This window comes from Engystomops pustulosus, chromosome 4, assembly GCF_040894005.1.
Source record: "Engystomops pustulosus chromosome 4, aEngPut4.maternal, whole genome shotgun sequence".
Taxonomy (NCBI): domain Eukaryota; kingdom Metazoa; phylum Chordata; class Amphibia; order Anura; family Leptodactylidae; genus Engystomops; species Engystomops pustulosus.
The window spans coordinates 218,216,685-218,232,633 of record NC_092414.1 but is presented as its reverse complement, the minus strand read 5'-3'; the positions used below and the strand labels follow the sequence as shown (position 1 = coordinate 218,232,633).

Sequence of the window (15,949 nt, the reverse complement as noted above, 5' to 3'; positions counted from 1 at the left end):
TAACAATCAGCAGAATTCACCAGGATTTTATGGATTTTGGGTTTTGAGGGCATTGGTAAAGCAAGGAAGCTTCATGTTCCCACTTCTTCACTGATCCTCTGTCGTCGCTTTGTGTAGAGTTGTGCTTTGGACTGTGCCCGTTGAGACATGAATGGGTGCAGGATATAATTAGTTTATAGGTCCTCACCGCCACCCAGCACAGACTCCTCCACGTCCCCTTGGCATTGAGGTGGCATGAGGGGGAAATAATCACAGCTCCTAGCAGTTTGCAAGGAATTGCAATTATTTCAATGCTTGTATGTCAAAAAACGAGTGTACAAGCTTTGAGTATAATAAACAGTGGCACTCGAGAAACGGGGAAAGAGTAGGAGGGCTAAATATATTATTAGTGGGGGAAAAAGTAGGGCTATTATGAGTAAAGGGCTACTGTAAAGGAATTATTAGGTGGTGGGTCACATAAGGGGGTATTACACAGTGTGGGGACCAAAGGGAGGGGGTATTATACAGTATGGGGGTAACAAGAAGTTAGCATTAGTGATGGTAAGTATTGTACATAGGGAATATTCAAGCAGCCGGCTACCCTTCCCTACACCACTCTAACCTAAATTTTTGGTTTTAAAGGGACATGATAAAAAAATAAGAGGCGTGGCTACTTGTTTTTCAAACGAACTATCACTATTTGCCATTATACAATGTTGGGCCACAAACAGTGAGCATTATACAATTTGATTGTAATGAGGCAATTATATATACATATTGGAATATCAACCATGTGAGGTGGTTTACAGGATTACTGTGTATATATATATATGAGAGAGAGTAATAAAGCACATGTGATTTAGTTTCTACCGTGTAGATAGACTATAATATTGTATATAAGAAGTAGCGCCCCCCATATTATACCTATATTTTGTATAATGTACTGATAAGGTAGGTATATATAATAAGTACTGATGTATATGAGGCATATTATCGCCCCACATTTCATGTAGATTGTGTGTAAGGCATCTATCCATAATGATGCATAAAGTATGGGCCACAGGATTTTGGGCATTGGGTCATCTAGCAACGCTTGCCCCTCTTTCGATGTCGGAAGACTTAGGGAAGATTTGGAATTGTAAGGAATTGTTTGTTAAAATCCAACATGTCCAGTTCTCCCATTTCTTCTTACCCTACAATGGGGGTTACAGCAGGCAGCTATATACACCCCCACAGTAACAAACCACTGTATTAACTGTTACATAGTGTTATTTGGACGGGTCAGGGGTGTCATCTAATGCTGGGGACAGAGTTACTAAATGAAAGTGTATTGGTACATAGTGCCTAAGGGGGATGAGAACAGAGTATACAGACTTGTACATTCCTACAATGTGATTGCTCTGCACCTGTAAGTCGTATGCAGCTCGGGTACAATGTACCAGTGTCCTGCGGAGCCTCCTGTATCAGCTGTTGTCTCCTATAGGTGTGGTGTGAGAGAATGCTGAGGAGGAGCTCCAGGTTTACACACCTTCACATAGCTGTTCTGTGCATGTACAAGACAGAACATAACATCTCTTCTCGTTCTGCATGACAGCAGCTAGGGAGTCAATGACGAGACTGAGAGCTGGAGGTCTGAGGGACAGAGGAGGCAAAAAAATAGGTCTACAGGGGTAAAGGGGTCAGTGTTACAGGACTAAGAGGTTATTGACAGGCTGAAGAAAAGGTCATAAAAGCAGATAACAGATCAACAGAGGTCAGAGAAGCAGGTCAGACCTGCGGTGGTCAACATCTGAGAACTTGGATGGTAGCTCTACAACAGAGGCACCAACGATAAGACTTATTCCACTTCTGCTTCATCTTACCAACCACCTGCAGACATGTCTGCCGTTTTGGAGGCAGTAGGGTTCTTCTTTGGAGTCATAGGCTCCACTATGTTGGGGATTACTCTCTTCAATGCCAACTGGAGAGTGTCAACGGTGGATGGAAATGTCATCACGACGTCCACCTTGTTTGAAAACCTGTGGATGAGCTGCGCCACCGACTCCACAGGAGTGTACAACTGTCGAGACTTTCCATCTTTGCTGGCTTTGTCTGGTGAGTTATTATGAGGGCTTCTGGGGGGGGGGGGTTATACAGTATGGATGGGTAGTTGGCTCATGTATGGTTGAAGACTTTGAAGAGATGAGTCATGGTTGAGGGTTTTGGAGTCATGCATGGTTGGGGCTATAGATGGTTGACAATTATTGGTGTAACAATAGTTTATGAATTAAAGGGAGTGACTGGAGATTGAAAAACATGACTCCTTTCTTCCAAAAATAGCCCCTCTCCTGACCATGGGTAATGTGTGGTATTGGAACTAAGCTCAGAGTCAAGCAATCCTAGCACTTACCATGGTCATGGTGGCACCACTTTGGCACCACTTTGGACTTCATGGGATTTCATGAATAAGTCAGATGAGTAGAGTTAGAATGTAAAGAAGAAATGGACTAGAATGATACAATAGAAAGTGTGAAAAACATTGAAGTCAATGGGCGACCATATGGATGGTGAAGACCAGGGAGACAGAGGGGATCTGAATATTGGGCTGCAATAAGAAAACTTAGACCTAATGAAGGTTCTAGTTTATAATATTACGGAATGAGGACATAGTAGGGAAGGTTTCCAGTCTATATTGTAGCTATTGTTATACGGCACCCGTGAGCTTCTCTCTCCATATGGTTAATATATGGTGTAATATGAGGGAGGGGACATCTTCCCCGGGTATGGATTGTGTAGTGAGGCACTTATAAGGTAGGAGACCTCTCACATCACGGCATAAGAACGTGTCACATTAAGGCACCAATAGGACACGTTACCTCTCCATAGTGTCTGGATAGTGTAATGGGGCAATTATATATACATAGTGTAATATGGACCATATGAAGTGGATTACAGTATATATATATATATATATATATATATATATATATATATATATATATAGAGAGAGAGAGAGAGAGAGAGAGAGAGAGAGAGAGAGAGACAGAGAGAGAGAGAGAGAGAGAGACAGTAATAAAGCACATGTGATTTAGGTTCTACTGTGTAGATAGAGTATAATATTGTACATAAGTACAATATCACCTGCATATTATACCCATATTGTGTATAATGTACTAATAAGGTAGGTATATATAATAGGTACTGATGTATATGAGGTATTGTATCCCACACATTTCATGTAGATTGTGTATGAGGTACCTATCCATAATTATGCATAAAGTATTATGGAGCTGATGAGGTAGGTGACCCTCGTATACTGTATATATAGTGTAGTAGGGCACTTCCGAAGGAGGCAGTGTAACCAAAATGTAAGTGTGGGGTAATAAGACGCTGTGTTGGGTGGGTTCCTCCCTGTTGTGGGACACGTCATGGTATTGCCGGAGCTGTGGGCACTCCATAACTTACTGTAGACCCTCCTATGGATGTTATCTGTGTTTAAAAGTTCCATTGATCGGACATCCCAGAATGCTTTGCACTTCTTTACATCTGACCTTGGCTCCTTGTGGTTATCTAAACCTGAGTGTGACTATTTAATTCATTGCACTTTTCTGACCTCCTGTAACTGGATGACATTTTGCAGGATGTAGTTGTGGTGGGAGATGTTGACTATTCCATATGGGGGCATCGGGGGAGTCGGGGGGGGGGGTCTTTTATGTGATTACAAAGTTATATAAAGTTATATTTCTTATAGACCTTGTTGTTTTACATAGGACCTTTTGCTTCTTCCAACAAACTCCAACTTTTCACAAAGTCTAAAAGATGCCATTCCACTTATATCGGGGTAGTTGGGATTTTTCCTGTAACGCACGCCATTCCCGAGATATCATTGTTGTTATTATTAAACATCCAATATGCTAATTAGGTTCTATACTGTCAGGTCCTAGGGGAAAGGTTGTCAGGACCTCCCAATTGACAATAGAGAGCCTTAATGAAGAGCAAGGGTTTCTCTGGAATGGTGAGGACTGGAGGAAAAATTCCAACTGGGATGGAATTTGGATCTTGGCCTTCTAAAGGATGTAAACCTTATGGAAGTAGTAGGATTTTCTCTTTAAATTCGGCTTCAATCGCAATAGTAACTGATCCTCAGCTGTAAGAGGACTGGGTCACGATGGTTTTGAGTATTAAAGACCTCAGGGAACGGCTGGCTCTCATCCTTGGGTTGGCAGAACTCGTATGGCCAAACCTTGGTCTCCTTGAAGAGACTGCAGTTCTGCTACTAATCACTGGAATGGGAGCAGACGTTTCATGGAAAGGTCACCATACAGTGAACAGAGCTACCTAATAGGTTCTGGCACCAGGTGCAGTCCACAACAGCCAAACTTTTAGTGTCCAAGTGCCAAGCACCCAGCAATCTGATGAGAACTTCTGGAGATATTAAAATGGCCAATGACGAGACAACCCCTTTAACCATTCAAACACCAGATGTGGTATATATGAAATACATGAGAATGACTTTGGTTATTTAAGTCTGGGTTTAAGTATGATAATAGAAGACGGGTTTCCATCCTTATATTGGTTGTGATAGGGACTGGCCACGATCATTAATGGTCCACACATGGTTTGGTGTTTTGAAGTGGTCGATGTACTTCTGGTTGAGAAAGGTAGACCTCTTTTTGTCTTACCAGAGCTCCTCAATATGACAACTCGGATTCTTCATACTCCACCCTGTGTTTGACACCTGTCTCTTTGATTTTGACATCTGATGCCTCTTTGGGCATCAGCCAGAACAGGTACATTATATACATTTTAGTCAAACCAAACAATATCAACAGAATCCGCCAAACCTCTTCTGTCTATTTCTGAGGAACCTTTACCCCCACCAGGTATCATGAGTGTGAGGACACAACCTTGTTCTATACAAGTGTTCTTCATGTCTTGGAGCAGAAATACAAATATATCCCAGTGTCATGTGATTGCTCCAATAGAGTTTGGCTTGACCTTGATAATACGTGTCAGAGCCTGGGTCTACTGGAGGATCCTCTTATACTTTGGTCGGCAAGTCCCATCCTACAAGTCCAACCTCTTCCCTGATCTCAGGCATTGGGGGAGCAGTTGGGCAATAGCATGCTGATCCTTTGCTGAGATTAGTTACAATCAGCGGCAGCTACTTACCACACTTGCAGGGGTATGGGTGCCTCAGGAAGTACAGCTGTTTGCTGACATTGATAACTCCCTCAATAAGAACCTTACGACCGAGACCCAGTATAGTCATCGCAATTAAATAAGGCATGTGATGCACCAACATCTCCATATGGTTTGCCCCTTTATTTCTGCAGCTCGGGGCAGTGAATTTTTGCCAATGGAAAACTCCACTAATGTCTTGTCTTGGCCTGGAGCTGGTTTTGTGGTCAGAGAAAACATCACTTGTCAGAGACCAAATTCCTCTTCTACATGTCATACGTAATTACCCAGAGACAATTAGTCACTGGCGTTGCTTAGTTCGGAGAAATCACCCTGCAATGGGTTTAATTAGCTATAAAGTCTATTACCGGGAATTTACGTAAGACAACCTGACAAGCTCAGTGTGGAAGAATACAATGTATTAGATTGTTTGTAGCCTTTGCGCCCACACAGTATAACTATCAGGGGTCACATCCAATACTGGTGCCACTGGAGAGGTAACCCTGTTTTGATTTTATTGGTTTTTCGTTGGTTTGATACATTAAACACTCCTTTGGAGGCAATAAATATTTGTATATTCCTCCATGACATTAATCCAAGGTGGAGTGATGCCATAAAATCATTAAATAAATGAATAAGTTGAGGTGTGAATGTAAAGCAAGATCTTGCTAAAAACATTTTGATAAAAACTCAACATTAATGACCTGCTGTGAGTTTGATGTTTGTGGGGACCAACTTTTACTTGAGATGATGTTCAACAAAAATCCTTTATGATATAATGGGACACATTTACTTACCCGGTCCCTGCGCGATCCCCGATCCGGACTGTCCGACGAGGATGAAGTCTGTCGCGATTCACTAAGATCGTGTGCCCAATATCCTGCATGTGTCACATCCCCGCTCAGGTCTGCCGGAGTTCACCTTCTTCTTCCCAGTGTATGTAAATGCATTGTCTTGCGACACACTTGTAAAGTTAAATCCCGCGCTCAGTCCGAATCCGTCAGATCATCCGACGTGCCCCCCCCCCATTTCTGTTGCATGAAAGCCGTCGCAATTGCACCAAAATGCGAAAAAACCAAAAACGCGTGCCACACAATCTAAATACCTGTCACAGCGGCGCAAATCCGAAATTCGACGTTTGCATTCCGCGGACCCTTATGTCTGAGATTTTCCATCGGATTATTACCATCATCCTCTTGCTTATTTCCTCTAAAATTTCCAAGCAAATTTGTCTTATCCGGTTGGTCATTTGAGCATCAATTGGAAGTGCTGGCATGAGGAATCCATTTTACTTTGCTTTGAAACGTCTAAACAGAAGGCTCCTCTGCTTATTCTTCCCACAGTTACCACTGGAAATCCAGCATCACATGGAAGCCATCTGTATGAATTAGCTTCAATGTAATGCTCGGATGACCAAAGTCCACTAGAGAAGATGAAGAGCATCTTTTTATGATGGATCCCGGCATAAATGGAGGTTTTCGACATTGAAGCCCACTCCATGATGTCCGTATGCACTTATAGAGATGACATTACTCTATAGGAGTCATGGTGCACCTCATGGTTATCAAGAAGCCCTACTTTATCTTAAAGTCCTACTTTGTCTTACAGACTAACTAAGGATAATGTTCCATATGACTCCCGGGGGGAGGGGGGATTTATCATGTACGTGGCACTGACCCACTTTGCAGCTTGGTACGGCCACTTCATATCCCTTCACATGACTTAACGCGGAGTTGGTGCAAAGGGAAAAATAATTGCTACTCCTGGCCGTGCACCAGGAATTTTTATTATTTCAGTATACCAGAAAATGGTTGTCCTAACTTTACCATGCAGAACGCAAATGTCTCAACCCTACCTCTGGTGGGTGGGAGGATACAAGAGTATCTAGAAAGCCACACAAACAATGTAAGAATGAACAAGCTCCAAGCAGAGGTGGCCCTTGGATTTGACTTCAAACTAAGGCAATCAGTTTCTTAAAACTAATGTGCCCCATTGAGCAGATGTTGGCGCTAGATGTGTCTATGGAGATCCCTGTCACTGAGATCACTGGTACTCATCTGGACGGTAGCCGGGACGTAGAATCACGTGAGGTTTAGTCACGATAGGAAGCTTTGTATCACCAGTTGGTTTTCCTTCCGGAGCTTCTTCTTCTTATAGTCTAGCCATTGTACTAAATCTAGTAATGTTCTCCTATCTATGATGTCCACATCTAATGCCTGTGGTCCTGCAGATAATCAGTGTAGATTGTGTCTATCTTTATGTTGCTCGTCGAGTTCCCGTTGGCCCTTCCCTCTCGTTTGACCGGTCAAGCAGATGGCCAATGTGACAAAACCAAATCAAAGTCCTCAATGATAAGGATGTATACATAAAAGCCAGGTGTAAACATACAGTAGATATGCAATTACGCAACCAGAACGGTGATGTTACATGAAGAATTTACTGAACATTTCCGTGATGTAGTTTGTTATCAGTTATGAAATGCCTTGACGTAATGAGAAGAGACGATGGTCATGACCAGCGCCGGCCATACATTCCATAGTATGAGATAGTCGGCTGAAGCGGAAGAGCAATGATTGGTTTCAACTATGGAGTATTATTATTACCTATAGAGTCTTTCATTAATACGTCTTCACCTTCTAAATCCTGGCAACATGGTGAAGGCATCTGTCGGGGGTTTACAAAGGACTACTTCACTACTTCTATTACTTTTTTAGTACTTCCGACTTACCGTACTCTGTAGACTCCGCCTGTATACATCATTACCTGAGAGTCAATTAGAAATTCTGTCTAACTTATACATTAGAAGGATATCCAGATGAGTTTGACCAATGGGAACATAGTCTTACCACTGCCCCTCTGACTACTTCTTCTCCTGACTGCCCATGACCAGTAGACAGCCGATGAGCAGAACACATGTCCAGCTGATGCCAAGTGGTAGATTCAGTAGACCTTGGAGCCTTGACTCAAAACGCACCCAACTTAAACCTACTAAATAGAGGCCCGGACCCAAACAGAAAACTAAACAAGACCCCTACATACAGACCAATGGCCGAACAGACACAAGACCCTCTCTGTACAGATAAAGACTAAGCCTCCAAACATATTCAGACATTGAACCACCTAAACTCAAAGCCCAGATCAGATTCCGTGTACTTACTGTAAGCAGGTCACACTCCTCTGCTCAGTCTGGAGGACCTGCATTGGTCATGTGACCATGTACAGGTCCTTCTAAAGAGATTTTATATCATTACATATAGAAACTTAGTCACAATTTTAAAGAAATTTGCAGGAAATACCACAAGAAATCTTCTTGAGGCCACAGCTCCTTCACCAGTTATACTTTGGATCCCTCGTGGTACATATTTAGGATCACTATATATTTGGTAGCAGTGTTTCCCTCCATCTGTAAATTCCTGGGCTGTTCATAAAAATACACCACGACATACTCAGTATCACTATGGGGTGTCAGCCGCTCTCCTATCTCTCTTATTATTTTCCCAGCTGCTACATTTAGCGAGAGGACCTTGACACAGGGAATGTGCGGAGCTCAGCGATACTCCCCCCCCCCTCCCCACACCATAAATCTTTCCATTATACACTAGAAGTTATAACCAGCCATAAAATAATTGCTTTTATTGACTGCTATAAGTTCATTGTCTGGTGTCATATTCTTGCAGGGAGCCAGGAACCTACTAGAAGCCCCATACCCTGCTAGTATACGCAGTACATCTCCTATCCCTCCAACATGTATAGCTAACAACCCACAGTACTGCTTCTCCTATCCCTCCAACGTGTATAGCTAACAACCCACAGTACTGCTTCTCCTATCCCTCCGACATCTATAGCTAAAAACCCACAGTACTGCTACTGCTATCCCTCCGACATGTATAGCTAACAACCCACAGTACTGCTTCTCCTATCCCATCCGACATGTATAGCTAACAACCCACAGTACTGCTTCTCCTATCCCATCCGACATGTATAGCTAACAACCCACAGTACTGCTTCTCCTATCCCTCCGACTTCTATAGCTAACAACCCACAGTACCGCTCCTCCTATCCCTCCGACATGTACAGCTAACAACCCACAGTACTGCTTCTCCTATACCTCCGACATGTATAGCTAACATCCCACAGTACTGCTTCTCCTATCCCTCCGACATGTATATCTAACAACCCACAGCACTGCTTCTCCTATCCTGCCGACATGTATAGCTAACAACCCACAGCACTGCTTCTCCTATCCCGCCGACATGTACAGCTAACACCCCACAGTACTGCTTCTCCAATACCTCTGACATGTATAGCTAACAACCCACAGTACTGCTTCTTCTATCCCTCCGACATGTATATCTAACAACCCACAGTACTGCTTCTCCTATCCCTCCGACATGTATAGCTAACAATCCACAGTGCTGCTTCTCCTATCCCCCCGACATGTATATCCAACCACCCACAATACTGCTTCTCCTATCCCTCCGACATGTATAACTAACAACCCACAGCACTGCTTCTCCTATTCCTCCGACATGTATATCTAACCATCCACAATACTGCTTCTCCTATCCCTCCGACATGTATACCTAACATCCCACAGCACTGCTTCTCCTATTCCTCCGACATGTATACCTAACAACCCACAGCACTGCTTCTCCTATCCCTCCGACATGTATACCTAACATCCCACAGCACTGCTTCTCCTATTCCTCCGACATGTATACCTAACAACCCACAGCACTGCTTCTCCTATCCCTCCGACATGTATACCTAACATCCCACAGTACTGCTTCTCCTATCCCTCCGACATGTCCTCCGCTCTCTGGGAATGACCTCTTAGGGTTTCGGCGCTCGGAGTATTCTCATGAGTCCACATTGTAAATTGTAACAAGGAAAGTGTTCGTGTTGTGTGAGGGCGATCGCCTCGTGTAATAGCGATGGTGACCTGGAGGCGTGACCCCTGGGAGAGTCTGGGGCCTCGCGTTTACGTTCTGTGTACTCAGCGCTCGGCTTTATGGTGTCATTGTCTGCGTCTGACTACGAGGAGATACAAGGTTTATAACCGGACGTCACAGATTTACACAGGAAGAAATAACGGAACGCAGAGAAAACCGCTCAGAGACACTGCACACACATCTGTAGGGGGGTGTGCATTTCTGTGTGTTACTGTAGATGTAGGTGTAGAGGATGCCCCATGTCTATGGTGATGGTAGAACCTCCTCTCCTCTAGGTGTAGAGGATGCCTCATGTCTATGGTGATGGTAGAACCTCCTCTCCTCTAGGTGTAGAGGATGCCCCCTGTCTATGGTGATGGTAGAACCTCCTCTCCTCTAGGTGTAGAGGATGCCCCCTGTCTATGGTGATGGTAGAACCTCCTCTTCTCTAGGTGTAGAGGATGCCCCCTGTCTATGGTGATGGTAGAACCTCCTCTCCTCTAGGTGTAGAGGATGTCCCCTGTCTATGGTGATGGTAGAACCTCCTCTCCTCTAGGTGTAGAGGATGCCCCCTGTCTATGGTGATCATAGAACCTCCCCTCCTCTAGGTTTAGAGAATGCCCCTCTCTATGGTGATGGTAGAGCCCCCTCTCCCCTAGGTGTAGAGGATGCCCCCTGTCTATGGTGATGGTAGAACCTCCTCTCCTCTAGGTGTAGAGGATGTCCCCTGTCTATGGTGATGGTAGAACCTCCTCTCCTCTAGGTGTAGAGGATACCCCCTGTCTATGGTGATGGTAGAACCTCCTCTCCTCTAGGTGTAAAAGATGCCTCCTGTCTATGGATGGTAGAACCTCCTCTCCTCTAGGTGTTAAGGATGCCCCCTGTCTATGGTGATGGTAGAACCTCCTCTCCTCTGGGTGTAGAGGATGCCCCCTGTCTATGTTGATGGTAGAACCTTCTCTCCTCTAGGTGTAGAGGATGTCCCCTGTCTATTGTGATGGTAGATCCTCCTCTCCTCTAGGTGTAGAGGATGCCTCCTGTCTATGGTGATGGTAGAACCTCCTCTCCTCTAGGTGTAGAGGATGTCCCCTGTCTGTGGTAATGGTAGAACCTCCTCTCCTCTAGGTGTAGAGGATGCCCGGTGTCTATGGTGATGGTAGAACCTCATCTCCTCTAGGTGTAGAGGATGCCCGGTGTCTATGGTGATGGTAGAACCTCCTCTCCTCTAGGTGTAGAGGATGTCCGGTGTCTATGGTGATGGTAGAACCTTCTCTCCTCTAGGTGTAGAGGATGCCCCCTGTCTATGGTGATGGTAGAACCTCCTCTCCTCTAGGTGTAGAGGATGCCCCCTGTCTATGGATGGTAGAACCTCCTCTCCTCTAGGTGTAGAGGATGTCCCCTGTCTATTGTGATGGTAGATCCTCCTCTCCTCTAGGTGTAGAAGATGCCTCCTGTCTATGGTGATGGTAGAACCTCCTCTCCTCTAGGTGTAGAGGATGTCCCCTGTCTGTGATAATGGTAGAACCTCCTCTCCTCTAGGTGTAGAGGATGCCCGGTGTCTATGGTGATGGTAGAACCTCCTCTCCTCTAGGTGTAGAGGATGCCCGGTGTCTATGGTGATGGTAGAACCTCCTCTCCACTAGGTGTAGAGGGACCCCCTGTCTATGGTGATGGTAGATCCTCCTCTCCTCTAGGTGTAGGGGATACCCCCTGTCTATGGTGATGGTAGAACCTCGTCTCCTCTAGGTGTAGAAGATGCCTCCTTTCTATGGTGATGGTAGAACCGCCTCTCCTCTAGGTGTAGAAGATGCCTCCTGTCTATGGTGATGGTAGAATCACCTGTCCTCTAGGTGTAGAGGATGCTCCCTGTCTATGAATGATAGAACCACCTTTCCTCTAGGTGTAGAGGATGCCCCCTTTCTATGGTGATGGTAGAACCTCCTCTCCTCTAGGTGTATAAGATGCCCCCTGTCTATGGTGATGGTAGAACCTCCTCACCTCTAGGTGTAGAGGATACCCCCTGTCTATGGTGATGGTAGAACATCCTCTCCTCTAGGTGTAGAGGATACCCCCTGTCTATGGTGATGGTAGAACCTCCTCTCCTCTAGGCGTAGAGGATACCCCCTGTCTATGGCGATGGTAGAACCCCCTCTCCTCTAGGTGTAAAGGATGCCCCGTGTCTATGGTGATGGTAGAATCTCCTATCCTCTAGGTGTAGAGGATGCTCCCTGTCTATGGTGATGGTAGAACCGCCTCTCCTCTAGGTGTATAAGATGCCCCCTGTCTATGGTGATGGTAGAACCTCCTCTCCTCTAGGTGTAGAGGATGCCCCCCGTCTATGGTGATGGTAGAACCTCCTCTCCTCTAGGTGTAGAGGATGCCCCCTGTCTATGGTGATGGTAGAACTGCCTCCCTTCTAGGTGTAGAGGATGTCTCCTCTCTATGGTGATGGTAGAACCTCCCCTCTAGGTGTAGAGGATGCCCCCTGTCTATAATGATGGTAGAACCACCTGTCCTCTAGGTGGAGAGGATGTGCCCTGTCTATGGTGATGGTAGAACCACCTGTCCTCTAGGTGTAGAGGATGTCCCCTGTCTATGGTGATGGTAGAACCACCTGTCCTCTAGGTGTAGAGGATTCCCCTGTCTATGGTGATGGTAGAACCTCCTCTCCTCTAGGTGTAGAGGATACCCCCTGTCTATGGTGATGGTAGAATCGCCTTTCCTCTTGGTGTAGAGGATGCCCCCTGTCTATGGTGATGGTAGAACCTCCTCTCCTCTAGGTGTAGAGGATACCCCCTGTCTATGGTGATGGTAGAATCGCCTCTCCTCTAGGTGTAGAGGATGCCCCCTGTCTATGGTGATGGTAGGTCCTCCTCTCCTCTAGGTGTAGAGGATGTCCCCTGTCTATGGTGATGGTAGAACCGCCTCTCCTCTAGGTGTAGAGGATGCCCCCTGTCTATGGTGATGGTAGAACCGCCTCTCCTCTAGGTGTAAAGGATGTCCCCTGTCTATGGTGATGGTAGAACCTCCTCTCCTCTAGGTGTAGAGGATGTCCACTGTCTATGGTGATGGTAGAACCTCCCCTCCTCTAGGTGTAGAGGATGTCCCCTGTCTATGGTGATGGTAGAACCTCCTCTACTTTAGGTGTAGAGGATGCCCCCTGTCTATGGTGATGGTAGAATCTCCTCTCCTCTAGGTGTAGAGGATGCCCCCTGTCTATGGTGATGGTAGAATCTCCTCTCCTCTAGGTGTAGAGGATGCCCCCTGTCTATGGTGATGGTAGATCCACCACTCCTCTAGGTGTAGAGGATGCTCCCTGTCTATGGTGATGGTAGAACCACCTGTCCTCTAGGTGTAGAGGATTCCCCTGTCTATGGTGATGGTAGAACCTCCTCTCCTCTAGGTGTAGAGGATACCCCCTGTCTATGGTGATGGTAGAATCGCCTTTCCTCTTGGTGTAGAGGATGCCCCCTGTCTATGGTGATGGTAGAACCTCCTCTCCTCTAGGTGTAGAGGATACCCCCTGTCTATGGTGATGGTAGAATCGCCTCTCCTCTAGGTGTAGAGGATGCCCCCTGTCTATGGTGATGGTAGGTCCTCCTCTCCTCTAGGTGTAGAGGATGTCCCCTGTCTATGGTGATGGTAGAACTGCCTCTCCTCTAGGTGTAGAGGATGCCCCTTGTCTATGGTGATGGTAGAACCTCCTCTCCTCTAGGTGTAGAGGATGCCCCCTGTCTATGGTGATGGTAGAACCTCCTCTCCTCTAGGTGTAGAGGATGCCCCCTGTCTATGGTGATGGTAGAACCTCCTCTCCTCTAGGTGTAGAGGATGCCCCCTGTCTATGGTGATCATAGAACCTCCCCTCCTCTAGGTTTAGAGAATGCCCCTCTCTATGGTGATGGTAGAGCCCCCTCTCCCCTAGGTGTAGAGGATGCCCCCTGTCTATGGTGATGGTAGAACCTCCTCTCCTCTAGGTGTAGAGGATGTCCCCTGTCTATGGTGATGGTAGAACCTCCTCTCCTCTAGGTGTAGAGGATACCCCCTGTCTATGGTGATGGTAGAACCTCCTCTCCTCTAGGTGTAAAAGATGCCTCCTGTCTATGGATGGTAGAACCTCCTCTCCTCTAGGTGTTAAGGATGCCCCCTGTCTATGGTGATGGTAGAACCTCCTCTCCTCTGGGTGTAGAGGATGCCCCCTGTCTATGTTGATGGTAGAACCTTCTCTCCTCTAGGTGTAGAGGATGTCCCCTGTCTATTGTGATGGTAGATCCTCCTCTCCTCTAGGTGTAGAGGATGCCTCCTGTCTATGGTGATGGTAGAACCTCCTCTCCTCTAGGTGTAGAGGATGTCCCCTGTCTGTGGTAATGGTAGAACCTCCTCTCCTCTAGGTGTAGAGGATGCCCAGTGTCTATGGTGATGGTAGAACCTCATCTCCTCTAGGTGTAGAGGATGCCCGGTGTCTATGGTGATGGTAGAACCTCCTCTCCTCTAGGTGTAGAGGATGCCTCATGTCTATGGTGATGGTAGAACCTTCTCTCCTCTAGGTGTAGAGGATGCCCCCTGTCTATGGTGATGGTAGAACCTCCTCTCCTCTAGGTGTAGAGGATGCCCCCTGTCTATGGTGATGGTAGAACCTCCTCTTCTCTAGGTGTAGAGGATGCCCCCTGTCTATGGTGATGGTAGAACCTCCTCTCCTCTAGGTGTAGAGGATGTCCCCTGTCTATGGTGATGGTAGAACCTCCTCTCCTCTAGGTGTAGAGGATGCCCCCTGTCTATGGTGATCATAGAACCTCCCCTCCTCTAGGTTTAGAGAATGCCCCTCTCTATGGTGATGGTAGAGCCCCCTCTCCCCTAGGTGTAGAGGATGCCCCCTGTCTATGGTGATGGTAGAACCTCCTCTCCTCTAGGTGTAGAGGATGTCCCCTGTCTATGGTGATGGTAGAACCTCCTCTCCTCTAGGTGTAGAGGATACCCCCTGTCTATGGTGATGGTAGAACCTCCTCTCCTCTAGGTGTAAAAGATGCCTCCTGTCTATGGATGGTAGAACCTCCTCTCCTCTAGGTGTTAAGGATGCCCCCTGTCTATGGTGATGGTAGAACCTCCTCTCCTCTGGGTGTAGAGGATGCCCCCTGTCTATGTTGATGGTAGAACCTTCTCTCCTCTAGGTGTAGAGGATGTCCCCTGTCTATTGTGATGGTAGATCCTCCTCTCCTCTAGGTGTAGAGGATGCCTCCTGTCTATGGTGATGGTAGAACCTCCTCTCCTCTAGGTGTAGAGGATGTCCCCTGTCTGTGGTAATGGTAGAACCTCCTCTCCTCTAGGTGTAGAGGATGCCCGGTGTCTATGGTGATGGTAGAACCTCATCTCCTCTAGGTGTAGAGGATGCCCGGTGTCTATGGTGATGGTAGAACCTCCTCTCCTCTAGGTGTAGAGGATGTCCGGTGTCTATGGTGATGGTAGAACCTTCTCTCCTCTAGGTGTAGAGGATGCCCCCTGTCTATGGTGATGGTAGAACCTCCTCTCCTCTAGGTGTAGAGGATGCCCCCTGTCTATGGATGGTAGAACCTCCTCTCCTCTAGGTGTAGAGGATGTCCCCTGTCTATTGTGATGGTAGATCCTCCTCTCCTCTAGGTGTAGAAGATGCCTCCTGTCTATGGTGATGGTAGAACCTCCTCTCCTCTAGGTGTAGAGGATGTCCCCTGTCTGTGATAATGGTAGAACCTCCTCTCCTCTAGGTGTAGAGGATGCCCGGTGTCTATGGTGATGGTAGAACCTCCTCTCCTCTAGGTGTAGAGGATGCCCGGTGTCTATGGTGATGGTAGAACCTCCTCTCCACTAGGTGTAGAGGGACCCCCTGTCTATGGTGATGGTAGATCCTC

At 46.5% G+C, this 15,949-nt stretch overlaps 1 protein-coding gene across 1 annotated transcript in view; it reads left to right on the top strand.

Annotated features, from left to right (window-relative positions):
• Nucleotides 1-1,438: 1,438 nt before the first annotated feature.
• CLDN15 (claudin 15) overlaps nucleotides 1,439-15,949 on the top strand; it is a 45,305-nt gene continuing 30,794 nt past the window's right edge. Inside the window, exon 1 of the mRNA XM_072149987.1 lies at nucleotides 1,439-2,073. Coding sequence (XP_072006088.1) covers nucleotides 1,857-2,073 — 217 coding nt within the window. The 5' untranslated portion in view covers nucleotides 1,439-1,856. The remainder of the gene's footprint in view (nucleotides 2,074-15,949) is intronic.